This window comes from Protopterus annectens, chromosome 1.part2, assembly GCF_019279795.1.
Source record: "Protopterus annectens isolate FY-2018-M chromosome 1.part2, PAN1.0, whole genome shotgun sequence".
NCBI classification, from domain to species: domain Eukaryota; kingdom Metazoa; phylum Chordata; order Ceratodontiformes; family Protopteridae; genus Protopterus; species Protopterus annectens.
In genome coordinates this window covers 726,632,798-726,657,518 of record NC_056727.1, presented here as the reverse complement: position 1 = coordinate 726,657,518, position 24,721 = coordinate 726,632,798, and the positions used below count along the sequence as shown (strand labels likewise).

The following is a 24,721-nucleotide window of genomic DNA, read 5'->3' as shown; positions in this document are numbered from 1 at the left end:
TAAGATAGAAGTTATGGAAATACTGCGGGCCCAGAAAAAATGCCATTTAACTTGCCATTTGTTTTTTTGTTTTTTGAATAGGCACAAAATCCTACATAAATCATAAATGCATTATGTAACTAAGCTGAACAATAAAATTAAAAACTGAGTTTTATGAATATCCTATTTTATTACTGGACAACTACAGCCTAAAGAAATTTCCTTTCCCCACAGTGTAATTTCTTTCTATAGGATGATCCCGATACCTCATATTAAAAAGAAAATATGATTTGTCAGTTTCTTCCGTTCTGTGGCATTTATGTCCTTAGTCATGCGTCTCACTGCACACCACACCACACTGGGTATAAATGAAACCTCACAACACTTTCTTTAGTAACCTCTCTCTATGGCCTTTACATATTCCTGTCTATCCCATTTCTGGGAAAACAACATAATATGTAGCATGGTTTCTGCAGCTCTTTTTTACTTCACACACTAGTTTCATAAACCTATTGTGTCTCCAGGAATCTGCAAGCTTTTTATTATGTACTTTAATTTAGTGTTGCATTCTTATCACCCCTGGGTCCATGTAATTGCTGAGGCTTTGGTGATATGCAGTCAGAGTAAAGAAACCTGTAATGCTTGATAGAAACAAGACATTTCAGGAGCTATCTTATTCCCCTTTTAATTTAATTTAAGCACTACATTGCAGAAGAAAAATTAATGCACTGTCTTTAAAACAGAAAAAAACACACAAACCAGATAGTGTCATTAGAAAATTACACATTCTGTCCAAAGACGTTCAACATCAACAGTAAATTCTATGCATCTTACTCTACGTAAATGCAAAGACCTTGAATAGGAGAGACCAATAGGATAAACAAGACTTCTCAAGACTTAACCTGCATTATGGGAAATACAAAGCCCAGTGAAAAAAAGATGCCATGACTACAGCTTTCCTATCAAGGAATTTGGTCATAGAACAAAATAAAGACTGGGGACAACTACTTAGGGTTCCAAAGAAACATCTAAATAGTAAGCTGTAGTAAGATAAGATAAAATGTTTTTCAATTTCTGGACATAATGGCTGTTTAATAATAAGAAACACAGTAGTCTGTGGTACATCACATGAGGAAATGATAAGCAGGTTATTAAGAAAAAAAATAACGATCAAAAGCCACTGATGTGTGCATAGCAAGTAAAATTACTAGAACATAGTTATGTACTAAAATAGGAGAAATATGAATCAAACAATTAGGCAAAAATTAAACTAAGTTTATGCATGCTACAACTCTAAAGGATACAAACAAAACAGAAATGTTGTAATGCATTTTTGTATGAACACTGGAGAAATTCAAGCATCATGGAGGAGGTGTGGCTATACAAATGACAGGAAGCCTTGCCCTGCTTTTAATAAATCTTGCCGAATCTGTGAAAAACTGACATTTTCTACGATATGCAAAAGCAAAAATAAGCGTGCACAAAAGAATGTGTGTGTTGCTGAAAAGAAACGGGGTAGAGGGTAATTGGCATGGCCCTTAATGGGATCTAGAGATGTCCAAATGTCCTAATAATTTCGTCCTTGGTTGCCACTCCTCAAGTAGCCTCTTCGCTAATAATGTCCTATTTACACTCTGTAGAATGAGGTCTTATGTTCTGTGGAATTGGTTGGGTAGAGTAAGGTCTTATGTTGCAATTTCCATATTTCCATGGTAGAGTAATTTTGGAAATTGCTTTTCCTTTTTCCATTCCTTCATGTCTGTTAGGCTATTGCAGCTTTTTTCTTTAGTTTTCTGTTAGGCCAGGTAGTAGAAACTGTCTATGTCTACTTAAGGTATCCAGCAGCAGCCTGCCTGTTCCTTTTTGTGGATTGGGAAAGAAGGTAGGTAAGGTGGATTGCCTGGTTTAAAGACACTCTGGATACCACCTTAGAGGTTTGTGGGATTTCTTCTGATGTAGGGATAGGGATAAATGATGGATTAGTTCTCATTGATGCCCTATCTTGATGGAAGATTCGAAACCCTCCTTGCTGAGGTAATTGCCGGTGTTGGGAGTGGCTGAGCAGGTTGCCAGTACAGTTGTTGTGCTGTTGCTGCTGGTTGCAGATCAAGCGTTGTCAACTTTTCAAACGAGGGAGTGTCAAAGTTCCTAGCAAGTAGTTGTGGTTTCATGCAGGCCTTTGACATTCTTGATCCCCTGAGACTGCCTGACCTCAGAGGGATCGCCGAAAGACAGGTGGATAAAAGACTGTATTCTGCTGGCTGAGGCATGCATGTATATAGGATGGAGGAAGATCTTCTGCCTGTATGTACAAGAGCTCCTGCCAAAAAAAGCTTCAACACATACTTTTAAATTTTCTTGTCTCTTATGTTCTTTTCCTCTTTCTCTTCTCCAAATGAAATACCTTTTTCATTCATTGCATAGCTTAGTTCCTGTTTTGAAGTCTTCATGGAGGAGGGGGATAATTTTTACTGCTTTAGGGGAAAGGTCTGGGTTGGTTGCCGCTATGTAGGTGTTTTCCGTCACAAAGTTACAAGGTTTTTAGGTTTGGATGCATGATGTTGTAGTTGTTCTGAGTTAACATCAAAGGCATCAGGGGTATTGAGGTACCCCTCTCTTTATGCAGCTCTGCGGTGGCAGGTTGGTTTGTCTTATTCTGTGATTCAGGCTATCATCAGGATCGGGCCTCGTTCCTCCGATTATCACCTTGTGCATAGTGCATCCAGGGGAAAATGCATATGCACATGCTGTGCCTTCCTTCCATGGAATAGAGAGAATGTCTTCCATGCAAGTGGTGGAATGGGATGGTCCTTGTTTTGAGCTGATTGAGCTGGTGATTGATAGATTCATTTGTGGCATTCCCCATTTCTTTGTGCATCTTTTGAATGATGGCTTTCCTGGTGTAGCATCCATCTTCTTGCTATGAGTAAAGAGGTGGTGTTACTCAACATGCTAGGTAAACTGTTTCCCAGCACAAATATTGCCTGTAACTGATGTTGGAGCTGAGAGCTGAATTCCAGGTCCAAAGTCATTCTGCAAGTCATTGGAATGTGAATAGGTGCCTCCCTGTTTGTGATGTGTTGACTGTCCTGTTATTCGGAATGTCCTTTGTTTTTAATGGCCTTCTTTGAGGAATGGTCTGAATTTTTGATTTTTACTTTTTACATTTTGGTTTTATTTGTCTTTAGCTGGTCTGCAGTCCACAGCTGGTCTATATCTTTTGTCAGCATTGTGTCACTTTGTCCGCCCATGCCACCGCTCTGATGGTGGTTGTTTGTGTTCGGGAAGTTTCCAGAAAGTTTGAGAAGGTAAGCCTGGGTTTGTTTTAGGCATGCCAGTAGCCTGTAGGAACTTTTGGTTTTAGTGGTTTGCTGCTTCTAAGCTGTTTCTGTTTCTTGACTGTAGCTTCTTCATATATTCTTCCAGCTTTTCTTCTAGCAGTCTCATGTGTGGGACCAAGCATATGCATGATGTGGAACAGCCTGGCCCGCAGAACTCTTTGCAGCTGCCAACTTGCAAGCTTTTGTTAATGCCATGTTTGTGCCAGGGGAGTTTTTTTTTTTTTCTGTTTGGTGTGCTTTTTTTTTTTTCTTGTGTTACCACTCAATTTTGTTTACCTTGTCTTGTCTGAATTGGTATTGTATCAGACTTTTTGTAAATGTATCAAAATGATTGTACTTAAATCTGTTGTCCTTTGCTCTTGTGTTTTGCTTTGACCCTTTGTTATCCGCTTGCTTGTGTTGCTTGTCATCCAGTAGCGGAAGGTTTGGATAAATTTGTATGGTGAATTGAGAATTATTACAGTTGCCAGGCATTTGATGAATAAAGATACGCAGTTGATAAGCCAAAATGGCAATAGATAAAACAATGAATCTGCTGAAATGCTGCAAATCTTCTGCAGGTATCACAATTTGAGGTATTGATTGACCTTTGTATGATCGTATGGTATCAGGAGTTAATAGCCACCAGCCAGCCCAGCATGGGCAGAAGTTGCTGCATTTTAGCATTTGAATTTGCCAAATGATGCTGTGTTTAAGACGACAAAGGCTGAATAGGTGGTCTAAGGCGAGATGGGGTCTCTTGGTTTCTGGAAGAGTTCGGAGCTTGGTTCTCTGGTTGCCCTGTCTTGATATTGAGTACTTTCCTGTTCTTTCATCTTTTCTCTTTCGGCAGCTATCTGCTTGAGTTCTTGGCTTTCCTATTTTTTAGGTTGGGTAGGTCCTTGTTGGTAAGGTGTAGGTGTCTAGTGTTTTGAGGGTCAGCCTTTGCTTTGTGATATAGTCTTTTGTTTTTTAGTGCCAATTTTCAAAATCTTTTTAAAATTCCAAAATAATTTGCTGCTTTGTGCTCTAAGGTGCTGCTGTAGAGCCCCGTCACTGTGATTGTCTGGTTGAAGTTCTTGTCCTCAGTCTCAGTGGTGCCTCCTGGAGTCAGGTGTAGGCACCTCCTGTGGAGTCCTTGATGCCACTCCTGCCTCATTCCTTCCCTTCCTGATCCTGTGGATCTTCCTTCCCAATTATTTTGGGCCTGGAGTCTCAGTTAAACTAAGCAGGGTTGGGGCTGACAGAATAAACCTTGGGTTCTGTTTGTGGGGCTGAACCTGTAAGAAATCTTTAACTGTTTGTTTTCTTCCAGGTTTTTCAAATTTTTGCTCTTCATTCCTACCAAAATAGACTGGGCTTATCCAAGGAGCATCTAGAAGCTTTGCTTTAAACATGATCGGCTAGCCTTCTTATCACAACCATGCATGCCTTCTATCTAAATGAGCCAGTCATGGCTGATCTAAATAAACCTCAATTGCATCATAGCCACATACTAAATGGTTGTCATTATTCAATGGTTCTATTATCTATTTCTTATATTCATTATTTCTAGGACAGTTTTTATTAACTCATCATTTTTCTTGGTATTGGATCATATGAAACTGATCAAATCAAACTCTAGCTGAGAGAGTAGCAGAGGTGTGACAGTTTAAACCTCTAAAGGAAAGGATTCCCTTTCAGAAAGGACCTGGATTTTTGTGAAGGAGGCTAGTGCTGCTTGAGCCTACTGGGAGCCTTGGAGGCTGGAGTGGTGGGGCCTAGTATCGGGGATGAGGTCTGTTGCATGGAGTGTCCTGGGTCTGGTAAATGGCACCTGGATCTGGTAAAGAATCAGGTGCAGTGCGGGGTAAGAATCATGACATCATTAAATGCATCATCCACAAGGTATAGCTAAGGGCCTATGTTGTGGTAAGCCTAAGTGCCTCCTAAGTGGAAAAAAGAATAGAACTTTCTTGAATCTAACAGAAATCTTGTCCCCTCCATTGGTTCTCTCATCTTGTTCTCTCTCAGGTTCCTCTGGTGGAGAGAGGATTTGGCTGGGATGAGGGAGGCTCGGTGGATTCTTAGCCTCTGAAAAGGATTCTCTGGCTGGGTCAAAATGTCTGGCTGTCTGGTCTGTAATGGTCAGAGGACATCATATGAGGGGCTCTGCTCTGGGGCTCTTTCTGGGCTGTCTGGGGGCTGAGGCCCTGTGAGGGGATCTGATGATAGAGGATCTGATATCTTAATTAAGAAAATCTTCTGCCAGACTTACTTGAACTGGGCAGTTATGTGAGGAAGAACAGGAGGGTGATTTACAGGATTTGGCTGCTTTAGTTACTGGCAAAGGCCTTAGGCCTAGCTAGACATGGCGCCTAGCAGCACCACGCAGGGTAGAGACATCATCAAAGGGATGGTGTCTGAAATCATGATACCACAGTTGTGAGGCAAAATTTCTGAGGTAGATTTTCACAGGGTATTCAGGAACTCAGGTAGTAGTCATGGATTCGGCTGATTGGATTGACCGGTTAGTCGGTTTTCGTTTTAACAGAGACACCGGGCACTCTTGCTTAACTCATCAAGTGCGGACCCGAAACCGACGCGGACAGAAAGTGTCGGTTCTTTTTCTTTTTTTTTGGGTTTGGGTAGTCGGAAATGCCGCGGGCAAAAAGCGCAAAAAAAAAAAACAGTCCCCGGCCAACCCATCCGGACCAAGCCGCTCGCCGTTGGAAGAAAGCAGGCCTAACAGGTTGCCCTTAGGTGGGTGGGCAGCAGACAGTAGAGTGGAAATCTTTATGAAATTTTTCCCAGGTATTTGTTAGTTAAACAATTAGTTTTTTGATTTTTCTCGGGCTGCCGAAGAAGAGAAAGAGTGAAGTGTAGCTTTCTAGCTTTTGAGGCAGTATAGGTGGTAGTAATCTCTGGATCTGACCCGACCCGGCCGCGGAACAGCTCGAGCTTCGCATGCAGCGGGCGAAGAAGAGACTGAGAATGGCGCCGGAAAATGCTGATGCCTTTATAAGACCAGCAGAGAGAGATGTGGTGGTGGTGAAGTGATCGCGATCAGCGACCGGACTTTGGAATCCGGCCGGCCGACGAGGGCTGCCTGACGACAGGACAACCCATTTGTTATGACTGCAGATGCATCCATGAAGGACATCATGAAAATCAACTGTGTGTGTGACATAAGTGAAGACACGAAACTGAAAATGTACTAGAAGCACTCAAACAGCAAAAAATCAGACTGTTGGCTTTTTATCATCACAATAAATATTCAAAAGAACTGCAGAACTAAGTAAAGGCTTGGATAGTGTTATAAACATAACTGATGATTAACAAATGTAAAGTCACACAAGAACAGCATTACAAGAGACTGATAAAACTGGACAGATTTAAAACGCCATCAATTCAATTTATGTAAGAGTGCCTATACAAAAAAATTGTAGGGACAAGTGTGAAAAACATAAATCATACTCTGCTCTGAGGACTGAAAACTTGATTGAGAAAATAGCAGTTGTACAAATGCCAAAGCAATCATTGTAAGGCATAACATGGGTTTCTAGGAACACTGCAGTACTTTAAAACATTTGTACCGTGTGTGTGTGTGTGTGTGTGTGTGTGTGTGTGTGTGTGTGTGTGTCTAAGCTTCTAAGAAGGCTCTTAGTGCAAGATGTAGAATAGGAATGGAGCTATGAACAGAAAGGAGTTTTAAAATGCTTAAGTGATGAACTATAGATGGATGAGTAAATAAAACCAAAAAAAGCTTAAACAATGGAAAAATGCACTTGCACAATCATGTAAATGTAAATTTTTACCACTTACTTTGTACTGATGCTAAAATACTATGATGTGAAGAACCAGCTGTGTTGCAAGAAAACACCAGTCAAAACAGTATAGAAGTGATCATAAGAGAGAAAAAACAGTTGCCTATGTGTCAACATTATTTACATAAGAAATAAAGAGAAGGTAATGGTGCAAAGATGTGAAACATTCCATGATTATCTGTATCACAAAGAAGTTCAGATGGGAAGTAGATCGCTATCCCTGGCAAAGACATTCAAAAAGTCCTTGCACGAAGCACATCTGAAACTGCAAATGATGTTAATCTACAGATTTGTGATCTATGTACTAAATACATGCCAACAATCAGAAAGCATTTACGCCCCTATCTGAATTATTCCCAAAATATGTTCAGTGTCTCCTTGAAGGCTATGTTCTTCAGGAGAAGGAGAAGGCAGAAACCAAGGATAACAAGTCTTCATTAGTATCATAGCCGAATGGCAAGTGAATCTGGGTAGCAAAGGACAAATCCACTTTTACATCCATGTCTTGACTTGGAGGAGAACGCAAGGACTAGTTTAACTCCTTACATTCAATGAAGGGTCGGTTTCAGAAATAGAAAGTTCACCAGGCATCAGTTGGGGATATTTTTTTTCCTACCATGCTACACATCAATTTTAGTGAAACACTTTAGTTAAAATACTTAGATGACTGAGGCAGGTGTAGGCATTAGGCCTGTCTAGCATTGTCTGGGAGACTTAACTTGTTTAGCCTTTTAGTACAAAAAGGAAAAGGTGGCTTCTTCCTCACAGTCTGCAACCCCCTTAAAAAAATGGAGGAAGAGTAGCTTTTCACTGCATGAGGAACTCACTGGCCCACCGAGGGCACTTGGGGAAACAACATTTGACTATAATGTAGGGCTAACTTCTTGAGAGGCCTGGAGAGACTTGGATTCCAGTACCAAACTGTCATCCTGCAAAGTGGCAGATGTACGAGACATCAGGGCCAAATGCTGACAAATTTGTGCTCTCTGGAATTAATCCCAGTCAGGATCTTGAAGGGTTGACAAGGTCACAAAGACTTCATACTTTCTGCCTGCAGTGGTTTATGGAGCTTATTTTTTATCTATCCCTTTTTAGGATCTTTGGACTAGCTACTTAGCTGCATGTGACTCAACCTGCATCAAGTTTCAGAAGAGGTGCCTGTTGTCCTAAAACCAGAGGCTTTGTATGCTGCTAAGACTGCACTTTGCAACGTTCACAAGAGAGTCTTCTTATTAAAAGAAGCTTACAGAGTAGGGCAGCTCTTTGGTGTAATCAGATAAAGCCTTGATTATGATCCAACTGACCAGAGTTCAATTAGTTGCTCAAGTTCTGCAGGAGCTAGATGGGGAGAGACAGGAGAGAAAAGGTACAGCCTTCTTGGCCTTTCTTGGGAAATGGGGTGCAGACTCCTTAATTAAAATCCTTGCTGGAGGCCAGAGACTACTGGAGATGCTTGCTTTCAAGGCAATGGCATTGAGGGGACACTTGTCACGGAAGGAGGAGATACATCTCTTGTGTTTGCATATTCCGCATCACCCCTTGGGATGTAGTAGGCATGTGCAAAGGGGCTGTAGGCTTCTATTCTCCTGAAGAGAAAAAAAATGACAAGTCGAGGAGATGGGAGGGGTCTAGTTTAGCTAACGATGATAAACATTAACACATGGTTTCATAATCCCCAGTGATAACTTCACAGCAGCAGAACTAAGACTTTTTGCTACAAAGGCACTAAATAGGTTGAGTATACATGCACTCCTCCACAAGTTACTGTATTTTGCAACAATTCAAAATATTGACAAAAAAAAATCACAGCTAAGATGTTAAAAAAACAAAACAAACGAAAAGACTCAAAGCTTTGGAAATCACTCTTGCAAAAACTGCCAACGTGTTCCTTCTTATGAGTTTACCTTTTTATTTTATTGTGCCTTTGATTATCAGGAAAATCTGACTGGGTTTGTCACAATGCCATTTCAGTGGCAGCCTGTGAAGAAAAGCTCCAGACATGAAAAAATATAACCCAAATACATACAGTTCATTCATACACAAGAAGGAAAAGGATGTATGCAATAGAAGGACATGCCGTTTCATATTGTATACTTTTGTTCTGTTCAACCTGCAGAGTTGATAAAAAGATGGCTTGTGGATTTATTGTTTTCTGCTCGGCACACTTCTCAGCCTGTCACATTAGAATTTGAAAGAATTCTGCAGCCATTGAAAGCCTGCTAAGAAAAGGGTGTGGGAACTCCAAAAGACTGGTAATAAAGGAAAAAATAAAAATGGTACTGGTGACTGACCCAGCAGCAAGAACATTTGGAAAAACTAATTCTTGGTCACTACTGGAACTTGGACACACAGAAACCTGCTATGACTCTGGACAGGAGTCAGGCTGGAAAGGTCCAAAATCAGGACTATGCTCTTGAAATTGGGAGAAGTAGCAGAAATAGAAATTCTGGTGCAAGGTATGGATAGATGTGTTCATGAGAATCCATTCCCAATAACAGCAGATACAGAATGGCTCAACCAAGTCCCTGTTGTGTAGCCGGTTTCATGGCATATAGACATGAAGCCTGGAATACAAACCAGATGACCCGGGATGAATTAGTCACCCGTGCTCTGTAAGCTAGCTGGGAAAGGAGAAGAATTAGAAGGCTTTTCCTGCTCATCTCTCCTGTCCCAGGCTTCGAGGGCTGCTGTGAGTGTCCTACAACATGCATTTTTTACATTTTCTGTCAAAGACTGAACAAGGGCTAGGGATACTTTAGGTCTTATGTCACTCGTGGACTGTTAGTTCTTTATAAATAACAACTGCATGCTTACCTCTGGGTGGTACCAAATATGTGTGGGGAGGAAAAAAGGCATTAGGAAAAAGCAAACAAACAAACCCCTGATGTCTGCCTGGATGATGACCATGCCACAGAACCAAAGCAGTAGCTTTGTTGGATGGCACTCCTAGTGGACCAAGAAGGTAAAAAAGGCTTAGCTGTGTGAAATATATGGAACTTGACTGGCTGATGGGCTGTAGTCTCATCTACTTAGTATCCCTCTCCTCCCACACATGGAAATATAAAGATATGCTGTTCTGGCTCAGCAGCACAAACATTTAGAAAATGTGTTAATTTTTGGCCAGTGTAGACATCAGGATATTTAACATCATACTGAGTCTTGGTATCACAGGTGGAATGTTAAGACCAACAACTGCAGCTGTCCCATGGGCATTTGGACAGGTGGAAACCACAGCTATGGCAGCAGTACTCCTGCAGCAATATATGCTCACTAACACTCAGCAAGTGATTGAGAACAACATAAACACAGACATCGCCAAGTGTCAATATTGGGTCTTATCTCCTGTGGTTGTTGTCTTTCGGCTTTTCCCGGTTAGGGGTCGCCACAGCGGAACTCTGGTCTGCTATCTCCTGTGGTATACCATTTAAATTCTCTACTCATATGCACACTGCCCTGCTGAATCAAAGTTGAAGAAATGTATCTGAAGAAATGTACAAAAGTAGACTAGACAAACTTCGTACTACTGTATCTGTTATTCTGTATTTGTCTCAGAACAAATTTTTGCCAAACAGTTAATTTTTTCAGAGCTATTTCAATTCTATTATAACACAGCTAGACAGATGAATAGACTAAGGCACACTTAGTCTAAGATGACACTACTAAGTGAAACATACTGTCCAGTTTATATACTCTTTTCAACCAATGTTATTTTTAATGCCCTTGTGACTTATTTTTTTGGTTTTTGTCTGTGTCATGAAAAAGTCCATGGTTATTTTTATGCCCTTTTTTGGTCCTCGCTGTATTTGAAGACTTCACAAAAGTCTCTCCACGTCATCTTTGTTTCACTTGACCTGTCTGCATTTTATTTATTTATTTATTTCTAAATCTGAAAGCTAAGAAAGTCAACTTCCTTTTTTTCTACAACAGGATGCATTTACACTAATGCCCACAGCTATATGTTATTAATATTCAAGCTGAACATAACTGTTTTTGCAAAGCAAGCATATTATTTTGAAAACTGGTGTTTGGCCTTGCACATTTCCTTTCACTGTACACACAGTATATTGGGGAAAAGCATTTTAATTTACACAATATCTATCAAGCGGACCAGAGTTCCGCTGTGGCGACCCATTACCGGGAAAAGCCGAAAGACAAACAACAACATCTATCAAAAGTGTTATGTCTACACATGAAGACAAGCCAATGCAGTGATCACAAGGGAAGCCCCACATAAATGTATTTGAGCACTGCAGTTTGTGTTCTGCTTCCAAAGAGTGAAACAGCATCTTTGTTATAAAAAAAAAAGTCCTCATGCTACTGACAATAAATATGATGTAGTCCCCTTAAATCATAAAGTCAAGTAGGGAGCCAGGGAGGCAATACCAGACTTTTTATGTTGTACATAAAAATACACAAGGGTAGCTTTACTTCATGAAACAAACTAGAGACAAAAAAACATCATTACAGGATGAAGCAGGCACTTGGATTGCACTGCCCTGTGACAGTCTAAAGCATTAATGTTACTTGCTACATTAAGAAAAGATAAAAAGAATATGGAAAACAGAGAGAGAGAGTGAGAAAATGAATGTGTGTGTGTGTTTATATATGTGTGTGTGTGTGTGTGTATATATATATATATATATATATATATATATATATATATATATAAATAACAGCAGCATTAAACAAAGAATCCAGTGTCACTTTAAACCTTAGCGTCTCAATTCTTTGTAAACTACCCCAGGCAGTCAACAAAGTATAAGTAAAATAACTGCTGTAATCCTAGGGGTCAGAATTCAAATAACTTGCTCTCAGAGTGACTTACTCCTGCATAAGGCCTATTTATAAAGCAGGCTTACATCAAAGTTATGTCTCTTAGACTGACACCAAGTCCTTCAGAATAGGGCCTCTAGCGTGCTTCTCCTGACTACATTCTGTAAGAAATGAATGAACCAGACAGACTGACAGATGACATAAAAAAGTCATGCACAGTGGTAAAAGTAAATAAAATAAATACAAGTATGGCTCAAATGAAACAACTAGGGTACATTTACTGTTTCTAACCAGCTTTGTTCCAATATTCTCTGGAAATACACAGTGGTAGGCAGTGGGTAAATATCAATCACACACAACTTTGTCACAGTGCCACTACACAATGGCACTACTTTTAAAAAGTAGTAGCCTACCTTGTTTTTTTTTTAAATAATGACATAGCTGGTGCTTGATTTCTGCCCCATCTCTGTGTGCTGATGTGCCTCAGTGGAAACAGATTAGTGATATGATTTGTGTACCACTGAATGAGACAATACATTTGCACATATGCATTGCACTGTCTCATGGCTGTCTGAGCTAGTGGAAGTATGGTAGCAAAGCATATGGGAATGCATACATTTTAACATGCAGAAGCCTTGTGTTTTACATTAATTTATATGAAAATGGAGATACTTAAATATTACCAGTAAAAGTCAAGATTTGTGGGATGGGGGTGTGGAGGAATTACATAAATAAAAATGACTCTGAAACATGTTTTAATAAAGAAAAGCCCTGATTTTTAAAGAGTCTGGTACCCACAATGATCTCAGTGTTATTACCAAATGTACTACTATTATGCAACAAATCTTGCTTCCAATTTGGTATACAACGCACTGCAGTGGGAGGTAAAATCTTTCTATTGTACAACTTTCGTTATACAATGATAGCTGATTATTATTCAGAAACATGCACACTGATTTGGCCAGTCCAACTATCCTGCCCATTGTAAATAAAGCATATACTAAAAATACAAAAAAATCCAGTCACTGAAGTGTGACCAGACTCTCTTCTGTTAATATATGTTATGGAGGTATATGTCTCAACTGTCCAAATTTTCACTGAATGTCCAGAAATTTGCCTCATATTTTTGGCCTGCCCCTCATAAAATTAGTGGTTTTCTGACAAATCAGTGAGTAGGGAAGTCACTAAATAATAACATGCATTTCAGTTTCAGAATTCATATCCTTCAGTCAATGCATGATAGCATAAATCCTGTTTTTCTAGCAGCTTTCTTTCTAAGTTTATATAAGCAATATTTACAATTGGCCCCTATTTTAGGGCCTTTGTCCCCCGTTATTTAAGGCTTTGTGACATTTCTTGGGTTGAGAGGTATGTACACAGAGCAGCGCAAATACAAGGAAAATCAGGTATGTTCTGCAAAACTAAAGAAATGTACTTGATTTCCTTGCATTTTTGCCGTCTCTCTTGTACCTCTAAACTGTCCAGATATTTATAGTTTAAAAAAAAAAAAGGCGACAGATCTTCCTCACTGTTTCTTATTTTCAACAGCACTGATGTACTGTGCAAGCATAGGAAGGCAATCCCTATATGCATGCACAGAACATCAACAAACTCAGAAGAAAGAGGAAACAATGTGGAAGAACTCTGCGGAGCCATTATACAAAGACATTATTTAAGAAAAGCAAGCAATTTTTTTCTTAAATAATGTCAAAGCTTCAGTGACATGGAAAGGAGGCAGTTAGGCCTGGAAACATGAGACAGAAGGTAAAGTGACTAAGCATAGTTTCTTATACATATAGTAGCACTTAAGAAATCGTGAGGCCTATTTATAAAGCATATAAGGCCTTATGATAATACTTTTTGCAGTATTTATGATGCACCATGTACTATGTGAACAAGGATAAACTTTTGATTAAATACCTGGGGGTGAACTTAGGATTCGACTTGATAGTTCAGCTCCAGGAAGTTTCTTCTTAAGAAAAGGTGCAATCTTCTCATCAAAGTACTCCATTGCCATAGAAGATATATCCCGCAGTTCTTGTACAACATCAGGGGCTTGCTGAGGGAATTGTGCAGATTTGACATACCTCAGTACTCGGTAAATCTCATCTATTACCTAAGAATATGGCAGTTAGTTGGCATTTTTGCAAAACAGGTTACTTCAATGAAATCAGGCCAAAAACAATTCCAATAGTTTCAATAAGAACTGTTTGATGCATCTATGAGCCTTACTCCATACTGAGCTGCAGCCATTCAATCCCACTAAAACTGATTCACACACAAGCTGCCAACAACCCTCAGCAAACATGTCCGCAGTCAAATAAGACTTAGCATTAAAAAGGTGGAGAAACTATGATAACCAGTGGTACCTGACAAATACCTTTCTCATAAAAATACATGCAGCAGTTACAACATACACATTTCCTACTCCACCACTACTTAGGAGCAGCAACATTATCAAGTGCTTTAAAACTGAACACTGATAACTAGGAGTGTACATATTAGTTAGGCACAGCAGCACTTTTAAAGAAACTGTGGGCTGATGTCAATGTACACCGCACATTTATTCATCTCTCTCTCTCTCTCCCTTAGCTCTGTTTAATTTGGTAGGAAATACCCTCTTCATTAATACAATTTTTTTTTGCATCCCTGCAGGACCAAGCCTGATAGCTCCTTTATCTGCATTCAATCAGTCGATTTGTTCCACAGTTGCAAGAGGCATGGACTTCCAACCAAGTGTAAGACCTACGGCCCATTCCTTCCTGCCTAGAAATCCCCATGAGCTCATCCATTTACAATGAGAGTCAAGTAGTAGGAGGCAGGCAAGCTTTGCTGGTCCTGTGTGGTGGCCTACCCTTTTCAACAGAGGAGTATCCCTCCCATGCTTCAGCACTTCTAAACTCCATTATAGGCACCACCTGAGGAGAACTGTGCCTTTGCATGTTGAATTCCCCTCAACTCACAGTGCAACACTACATGGTAGAGCTAGGTTGACCATGAGTTCCACAGGATATGTATCTAGTGCTCTAAGTGTCATCCATGTGAGGAGCAAGAGACGTTTCTCCCTCCCCCAGGATGAGCGAGCTGGTAGCAGCTACTCACTCCCATCCTCCCCTGCTAGCTCCACCAGGTACCTGAGCCTCTATTCAAACTCAAATGGCCTACGACATAGTTAGGGCTTTATCCCTCTAGACCATGGAGTACCTCTCAGTCTCCACTTATCCCTGATCTTATTATAATGATGAGTCCTGACAATTGTGGGTCCTTCTTCATTTTTAATTAATTAATTTTTTTATTCTGATGTCGCTGCTGGCATGCAGCAAACAATGCATCAAAACGTTATAACAGACATTCTTGTCTTCTTCAAAGTAATCATCAGGATACAGAGCAACACAAGCTAACAAAATGTACTGCATGACTACTGACAAGCAAATTATTTTTACAAATAAATTCTTACACAAAAGTTTGGGTAAAACAGTTTAGAACACAAATATTAATATGAGACTTAACAGTAAATAACATTTAATTAAGAACGTACTTGTACTTGTTATAACAGTTAATGATAATAGGATATCTTGGTAATTTTGCTAAAGCTAATGACAGACATGAAGCCACAAGATATATATATTTTTTAGTAATACTAGTTTGGGTTCCTCAGTCAGGTACTGCTAATACTAGTGCAAACATACAATGAGTACCAGTAACAGTACAAGAAGGAATAACCCGACTCCATCTTCTCTTCTTTCCTGTAAGAAATCACAACTCTAATACTGGTAGACAAGGCAGACACATGATGCATTACTAAAGCGTTTTTACAAACTGTTATATAGCTTGAAGGCATGAAGGATGAAATGCACACAAATCACAAGCAGGAAAGTGAAATAATTTATATTGTAACCTAAGGCAGAACCTACTCTCCTTGCTTATAAATTAAGCTAAGAATACATACAATGAAATAATCCTTAAGAAAGAATAACATATTATCAAACAGTTAGGTGTTAACATTTACTGTCCATTAAGTAATTTCACAGTTCAAACCATCTCCCAACACTGTCTCTTGTCAAGTGTTCCACTCTGTTACTATGCGATTCTTTCTTACTCTTGTCACGTGTTTCTGAGGCAGAAGGAATCAAGTTGTTGTTGCGTCTTTCGGCTTATCCCGGTTAGGGGTCGCCACAGCGGAACTCCGGTCCGCTAATGTTTGGTAGTGGATTTTTACATGCCGAGTTACCAGCCCTGACGTACAACCTTCAACGAAGGCACGCCCATTCATGCATGCCTCCACACAGAAGACGCTCTAACTGAGAATCGAACGGAACAACGTCTTGCTGTGAGGCGACGCAGAAAGAATCAAGTATGTGACTGTATCCCCTTCAGCATGAACTTGTCAGCATAACAGTGGAGAATCCAAAAAGAGGAGGCAGAAGTGAAACCAAGATTCTTTTACTCCACAAAGTACAGTTTTGTACCTACCATAAATGTAGATGTTCGAGTGCTAATACAGCTGCAGTCATAACAGATGGGTTTCTCCTGCCGTCAGGTGGGTCCACGGTCGGCCTAATTCCAAAGTCTAGGTCCGGCGTCGGTTGTCGTCGCTTCTTCCCTGACGTCAGTGCGACAGGGGTATAAAGGAACCAGCCAATGCCATTTTCTTCAGTTTTTCTTGCCCCATATGTCAGGTGCCCCCAGAAGGAAGGCAATACATAAATTTGTGTAATAATGCAGTGCAATATAATCAAAATACAGTAGTTGCAAGCAAATACATCATAAATGAATACCCCAATCAGGTTGTATGAGGATGTGTTAGCCTATAGGCCTGTTCCAAGAGGGGAAGGAGGGAGGGAACCTGGACTGCAGCTGTATTAGCACTCGAACATCTACATTTATGGTAGGTACAAAACTGTACTATGTTCATCGTGCATACAGCTGCAGTCATAACAGATGGGTAGAATCCCAAAGCTAAGAAAGGGGTGGTAGGCACTAGGAGGAACTAGAAGGAGCCAAAATGCCCTGCAAGACTGCAGTGGCAAAGCCTGCTCTGGATTTGGAGTACAATGGTAGGTTGTAGTGCTTGGAGAAGGTATGCACAGAACTCCAAGTGGCTGCTTCCAAAATATCCTTGGTAGGAACTCCTCTGAGGAAAGCTGCAGTGGTGGCTGTGGCCCTGGTGGAATGAGTTCTAATGCCTGTAGGTACAGTTTTGCCATGAAAGGAATAGCAAAAGCGTATGCAGTGGGCTATCCATTTTGAGACTGTCTGTTTGGAAATTGGCTTTCCTTGAGCTCCTACAGCATAGGACACAAAGAGCTGTTCTGATTTCCTGAAAGGCTTTGTTCTGTCCAAATAATAACGCAGTTGTCTGTGGATGTCCAAGGAATGCAGCAATCTCTCCCCTTTGTTTTGAGGATTAAGATAAAAAGTAGGTAAATGTATGGCCTGATTTAAAGCTACCCTGGATACCACTTTAGGCATAAAGGACGGATTGGTTCGTAAGGAAACTCTGTCCTGATGGAAGATTATAAAAGGCTGGACAGCCATGAGAGCCTGTAGTTCTGAAACTCTACGAGCTGAGGTGATAGCCAGAAGGAAAGATGTTTTCCAGGATAAATATTGCAAATCTGATGAAGCAGCTGGCTCAAAGGGAGGCAAGGTCAATTTTTCCAGAATGAAATTAAGATCCCAAGCAGGTATTGGTTGTTTCCTTGGAGGTCTTAGATTCTTAGCCTCTCTGAGGAACTGTCTTAAAAGAGGGTGAGAGAATAAAGGTGGATCAGTGTTGTATTCTGCAGAAATGGCTGAGGCATGGATTTTGATGGAGGAGAATGAAAGTCCACTGCTTAGCAGCTCAGCCAAATATTGTAGTATTTGAGGTAAATTCAGTTTTCCAGGATCCTGGCCCTTTTTCTCATTCCAGACACAAAACCGTTTCCATTTTGTGGAGTAAGCTTTTCTAGTTGATGGCCTTCTGGCCTCCAAAATGACATCCTGCACCTCCTTGGAGAGTAGGGCCTGTTGTGATGCTAAGGAATCTTCCATGCAGCTAGATTGAGTGTTTTTAGCTGGCTGTGAAGAGTTTTGAAGCTGTGCTGAGTCAGAAGAAGAGGCATTAGAGGCAGGGTCCATGGTGGGGAATGCGTCAGGCTCCTCAGGAGTGGGTACCAGTGTTGCCTTGGCCAGTCCGGAGCAATGAGAATCATCTTTGGTCTGTCTGCTCTGGTTTTCAATAGGACTTTGGGCAGCAGAGGAAGGGGTGGGGAAGGCATAAACTGTCATTGATGACCAACTGAAAGAGAGAGTGTCCACTCTCCAGGCCTTTGGATGGAAAATCCTTGAGCAAAATTTTGTCAATTGGTGATTTTTGTGGGAGGCAAAGAGATCTATGTCTGGCCTTCCCCATTCTTGGATTATTTCTGTAAAAACTTTTGGATGCAATTTCCACTCGTGTGGATCTGTCATATTCCTGCTTAGGTTGTCTGCCAGCGTGTTTTCCTTGCCTGGCAAGTACTGTGCTTGTAGTTCCATTTGTAAGTCCATGGCCATGTTCCAAAGTGACATGGCCAGTCTGCATAGGGGGTAAGAATGTGTTCCTCCCTGTTTGTTTATGTACCACATAACTGTGGTGTTGTCCGTTCTTATCAATAGTTGACCTGGTTGTAGAAGGTCCTTGAAAGCTATTATAGCATTTATTACTGCTAGCATTTCCTTTTGATTGATGTGAAGGTGCTTTTCTTTTTGGGACCATTTGCCCTGAATGCACCGATTTGTCATGTGCGCCCCCCAGGCGTAGTCCGAGGCGTCTTGATTTGCTTGAGGCTTCCTGAATGGGAGACCTGTGTTTGTTTGACATGCTTGAGCCCACCACAGAAATTCCTTTTGCAGACATGGAATTAGTGATATTATTGTTTCCAAACTGTGGCTGTGTTGAGACCATATGTTTTTCAGGTACCATTGTAGTTTTCTCATATGCAGCTTTGCACATGGGATTAGTAAGATGCAAGATGCCATGAATCCCAGAGCCTGCAGGATTTTCCTTGCAGTCAGCCTGGTGCAATTTGCTAGTGCTTTGAAGTATTGAATTAGTTGCCCCTGCTTCTCTGGCGTGAGGTAGGCCATCTGGGTGTTTGTGTCCAAATTGGCACCCAGGAAAATTATCTTCCGAGAGGGTATTAGCCTTGATTTCTTTTTGTTGACTGTGTATCCCAGAGAGTTCAACAACATTATTACATAAGCCAGATGTTTCAGAAAAATGTACTTGCTGTCCGCTTGGATCAGGCAGTCATCCAAATAGGGGTATATTTGTATCCCTTGAAGTCTGCAGTAGGCAATTACTGATGCCAGGCATTTCGTGAATACTCTGGGCGCAGTAGATAAGACAAAGGGCAATGCAGAGAAGTGATAATGGGTTGAACCTGCAAGAAATCTGAGGTACCTTCTGCAATTTTGTCTGATTGGGACATGCAGGTATGCCTCCTTGAGGTCTAATGTTACCAGCCAAGACTCCTTGCCCAGCATGGGAAGAAGTTGCTGTAGAGTGAGCATCTTGAATTTTGGTACGAGTAGAAATGTGTTTAGGATGGATAGGTCCAAAATAGATCTCCAATCTTTTCCCTTCCTTGGTACCAGAAATAGCCTGGAATAAAAACCTTAACCTTGTTCATGCGTAGGTACCTCTTGAATAGCTTTCATGTTTATGAGATCTGTAATTTGCCTTTGTGCCTCTGCCCTTTGATTGTGTGGCAGGTTTGGCATGCCTCTCATTTTTGGAAGGGTGTGAAAATGGAATTTGTAGCCTCTGTTTATAATGTCCAGGATCCATTTGTCCTTTGTGACAATATGCCAATTTTTTGAAAATAATGCCAGCTTTCCTCCTAAGGGGGCTGCCATTTGAGACTTGCTTGGCATGCAAAGGGGAAAGTCATTGGGTTTGCTTTCTGAAAGATTGCGAGTTATCCTCACCACCTCTTTGTGTAGGAGCTTGCCATTGTCTGCCTCTATACAATCCTTGGGATTGTCCTCTGCCCCTTGGGCACCTGTATCTGCCTCTTTGGGGTCTGTCCGTGGCAGGAAAGGACCAGTTTTTGGAAGGCCAATTTCTACTAAAACGTGGGGGTTGTACCTGTAGAAAATCTTTCACAGTTTGCATTGAGTTAGCCTTTTCCTCCATTTTCCTTAATACCTTCTCAGCATTAGCACCAAATAGTACATCCTTTTGAAGAGGGGCGTCCAGTAATTTAGCTTTAACATGATCAGGCAAGGCTTGTTCCTTGAGCCAGGCATGCCTACGTATGACTGATCCTGTAACAGCAGCTCTACATGAGGCCTCTAGAGCATCAAAACCACATTGTAAGGTATGCTTACCCACTTGTTCTGCACTATGCATCAAATCTTGCAACTCCTTCAAGTCTGGTTGTTCAGGTTGTGACATTTTACTTTTCAATTGTGATAGCAAAAACTGTTGGTATTTTAGCATATGGAACTGACAGTTTAAGGCCCTCATGGCTAAGGTAGCCGAGGTATATACCTTTTTTCCCCACCTTTCTAAGGATCTGGAGTCTCTCTCGGAAGGCAATGGATTTTTAGCAGTGGAGGCCTTAACTCCCTTGGGGCCCTGTGAGATGATTTCTGGGTCAGCAGCATGGCTTTTGTATAGAAATTGGTGTGAGTCAGGAACCCTGTAGTACCTGTCAGGCTTAACTGGAGCTGGAGGTAGAGAGTCCTGGTTAAGGCAGGCCTCCGAGTAAACATCATCTAGGATGTCCAAGACAGGAGGTATAGCCAGAGGCCTGTGTTGAGGTAGCAAGAGAAATTCCCTAAGCCTTTTCTTGGAATCTGAATAATCTTGGCCTTCCCAGTGGAAGTGCTCCCTTAAGGTATGCAAAGTTTCCCCAAATGAGTAATCCTCAGGGGGGGATACAGAAGGGATGGACTCCTCCGCATCAGAGTCTTCAAAAGGGGAGTAAGAATGTTCCTGATCATCAGAGTGCTCTGAAATAATGGAGCCCTGATCAGAAGAGGGGGAATCTTCCTCCACTCTGGGCCTTTTGTCTGGTGGGGGCTGAGAACCTCTGATAAGAGTAATTAAATCCTCAGCCATTTTAAGCATCTGTTTCTTAGGCATGGGGCCTGTAGATGGGCCCTGTGTAGCTTGTCTCTTAGAGTGCAAGGCTGCTTTAGACTTAGTGAAAGCCTTGATGGAGAAAGAAGAGGAAGGTCTGAAGACACCTTGAGTGGAGGTGGACCTGTCCACATTCTGAGTTTCAACACCAAGAGTGGCTTCGGTATCTGTAGCCAGGGTGTGGGCCAAGGAGCCTGTGACCTCGGGCACAGGAGACACCACCAAAGAAGTGTCGTCGGTAGTCAGGGGCTGTGTAGGTGCCTCGCTGAGAACCGGACCACGAGTAGTCGGCTTATGCGTGGTGTCGGTAGAGGCCGCGGACCTCGTGTGTCGGTCCTTATCTTTGTGTTTTTTTAGACAAAACTGGAGTCGGAGTATCCGACGACATAATATAATTAAATGCTTTCCCAAAATAATGCTGGGCGAACTCCGCCTGACGCTTAATGGTGCGCTTGTTGAATGTAGCACAAAAGTGACAGACCGAGACGTCGTGGTTTGGGCCTAAACAAGGTATACAGAGGGAATGGAAATCTTTATGCGGTATTTGCTTCCCACAAGAAATACAATTATTAACTTTGTCTGACATCGGTCTGAGGCAAGAAAAGTTTCCCCAACGGGGTACTTAGCTTTCAAGAAGACTTTGGTTTCCAAATTTTCATAATCTCAGGAGCTGGCTGACCGGCACTTGCCAACTGCTTCTGCTTCGGGCACCGTGCGGCAAGAAAGACTGAAGAAAATGGCGTCAGCTGGTTCCTTTATACCCCTGTCGCACTGACGTCAGGGAAGAAGTTTTGACAACCGACGCCGGACCTAGACTTTGGAATTCGGCCAACCGAGGACCCGCCTGACGGCAGGAGAATCCATCTGTTATGACTGCAGCTGTATGCATGATGAACATCAATGAACTCTTTCGTCTGAATTAGATGGACTTCATGATTTTAACAAATTAAAAACCAAGTATGTAGGAACTGATGTTCAGGTATTCATACTCTGGCAGTTACACAGTCTGTTTGTTAAACCTGTTTAATTATTAAGGCTTTTAGAGGCTTAGTGTGTTTTGCAAACTAATAATAGGTGCCTTAAAGTTTTTACTTGAAAAGTAATTGGGCTACACAAAAAACTGATTGTATTTCTATGATTGAAGTTAACAATGTGTATGTTTTTCAAAAAACTGTAAAGGGCTCTTTAAATTGCAGAGGGGACACTAATTAACCAGCTTCTATGTTAACTTGACATGTGATTTGTTACTTGTATTTAAAGAGTTATGTGCACAATGGCAGTTTTTTTCTGATGAAGACATCTGAAGTAGAATGACAAACTGTACCAAAGGCTTTAGACAAGTCTAGAAATAAGGAAAAGACTGGTTTGCCGTTATCTTTAGCTTTACTGACAGCATCTATATAGGTTAGAAGGGCGCTGTTAGCACTGTGAAAAGGACGGAAACCATGCTGTGTGGGGGGATAGGAGTTTTTCTTGCAAGATATAATTTAGCAATTGTTTTTAAATACACTTTTCAAACATTTTGGAGAGGGGGATAATATTGTTATAGATCTAAAGTTTGTAATGTCTGAATGTCCTCCTTTGTGCAGAGGGATTACATGTTGCTTCTTCCAGAGAGAGGGAATGGAGGTGAAAGTAGATGTGGTGATATGTGGCTGTTGGGTAGGGTTGGTATGAGAAATTGGGAATCTTTTTTTTTTTCCTAACAAGAAACATCTTTATTGAATTATCACTTATGACACAGGCATTCATACATTTATATAAATGAAAACAAACCGTACTAACATTTTCAGCTGCAAACATTACATATCACTCACTTTTCTCTCACTTCTCATCAAACGAATTTGATACTCTGTATAACATATTATTACATCTGTTTTTAAATTCAATATATGTGGCTGCAAATATGTCCCACAAAATGCAATTCTTTGCAGTCCTTTGCAACTTTACAGCAAAAAAAAATCCCACTGTGAAAACACACAATTTCAAATATGCAAAGCAATATGGGTATAATCCAACAGTAGCATTTGCAGGTGGCAATACTTCTACCCATTTGAAAATGTATCATGAATTACCAATGCATATTAGCAACTGGTAAAGTACAGTTTTGTACCTACCATAAATGCAGATGTTCGAGTGCTCATACAGCTGCAGTCATTACAGATGGGTTATCCTGCCATTAGGCGGGTCCTCGGTCGGCCGAATTCCAAAGTCTAGGTCCGGCGTCAGTTGTCGTCGCTTCTTCCCTGACGTCAGTGCGGCAGGGGTATAAAATAGGCAGCCCACGCCATCTTCTTCAGTTTTTCTTGCCCCAGATGTCAGGTGCCCCCAGAAGGAAGGCAAAACATAAACTTATGTAATCATGCAATATAGAATAATCAAAAAAACAGTAGTTGCAAGCAAATACACCATAAAAGAATACCCCAAACAGGTTGTATGAGAAGGTGTTTGTCATAAGTCCTGTCCTAAGAGGGGATGGAGGGGGGGGGAAACCTGGACTGCAGCTGTATGAGCACTCGAACATCTACATTTATGGTAGATACAAAACTGTCCTATGTTCATCGTGCATACAGCTGCAGTCATTACAGATGGGAAGAATCCCAAAGCTAAGTAGGGGTGGCAGGTACTAAGTGGAACTAGGAGGAGCAAGGATGCCCTGCAAGACAGCTGTGGCAAATCCCGCTCTAGATTTAGAGTAAAGTGGAAGGTGATAGTGTTTGGAGAAAGTGTGCAATGAACTCCAAGTGGCTGCTTCCAAAATGTCCTTGGTAGGAACCCCCCTGAGGAAAGCTGCAGAGGTAGCTGTGGCCCTTGTGGAGTGGGATCTGATGCTTGAAGGCACAGCTTTTCCATTAAATGAGTAACAAAAGCGTATGCAGTGGGCTATCCATTTTGAGATTGTCTGTTTGGAGATGGCCTTTCCTTGAGCACCTGTAGCATAGGACACAAAGAGTTGCTCGGATTTCCTGAATGGCTTTGTCCTGTCCAAGTAATAACGAAGTTGTCTGTGAATGTCCAAGGAATGCAGTAGTCTTTCCCCTTTGTTTTGTGGGTTAGGATAAAAGGTAGGTAAGTGGATAGTCTGATTCAAGGCTACACTGGATACTACCTTTGGCATAAAGGTAGGGTTGGTTCGTAAGGAAACTCTGTCCTGATGGAAAATGATGAAAGGTTGCACAGCCATGAGGGCCTGTAGTTCCGAAACCCTGCGTGCTGAGGTGATAGCCAGAAGGAAGGCTGTTTTCCATGACAAGTATTGTAGTTCTTTTGAAGCAGCTGGCTCGAAGGGAGGAAGGGTCAGCTTTTCCAATATGAATTTGAGGTCCCAAGCAGGGACTGGTGGTTTCCTTGGGGGTTTTATATTCTTTGCCCCTCTGAGGAACTGTCTTAAGAGAGGATGAGAGAATAAAGGAGGATCTGTGTTGTATTGTGCAGAAATGGCTGAAGCGTGGATGTTGATGGAGGAGAAGGAAAGTCCACTGTTTAACATCTCAGCTAGGTACTGTAAAATTTGAGGTAAATTTATTACCCAAGGATTCTGGCCCTTTTCCTGATTCCAGGCACAAAATCGTTTCCATTTGGCGGAGTAGGCTTTTCTAGTAGAAGGTCTTCTGGCCTCCAAGATGACATCCTGCACCTCCTTGGAGAGGAGGGTCTGTTGGGAAATCAAGGGATTCTCCATGCAGCTATATTTAGGGTTTTGAGCTGGCTGTGAAGAGTCTTGAAGT

At 41.4% G+C, this 24,721-nt stretch overlaps 1 protein-coding gene across 2 annotated transcripts in view; it reads right to left on the bottom strand.

The window, feature by feature from the left end:
* The window catches only part of FBXO28 (F-box protein 28), a 428,974-nt gene that overhangs the window by 170,513 nt on the left and 233,740 nt on the right, over positions 1–24,721 (bottom strand). For both annotated transcript variants that reach the window (XM_044058740.1, XM_044058730.1), the window contains exon 4: positions 13,799–13,994. In XM_044058740.1, coding sequence (XP_043914675.1) covers positions 13,799–13,994 — 196 coding nt within the window. The remainder of the gene's footprint in view (positions 1–13,798; positions 13,995–24,721) is intronic.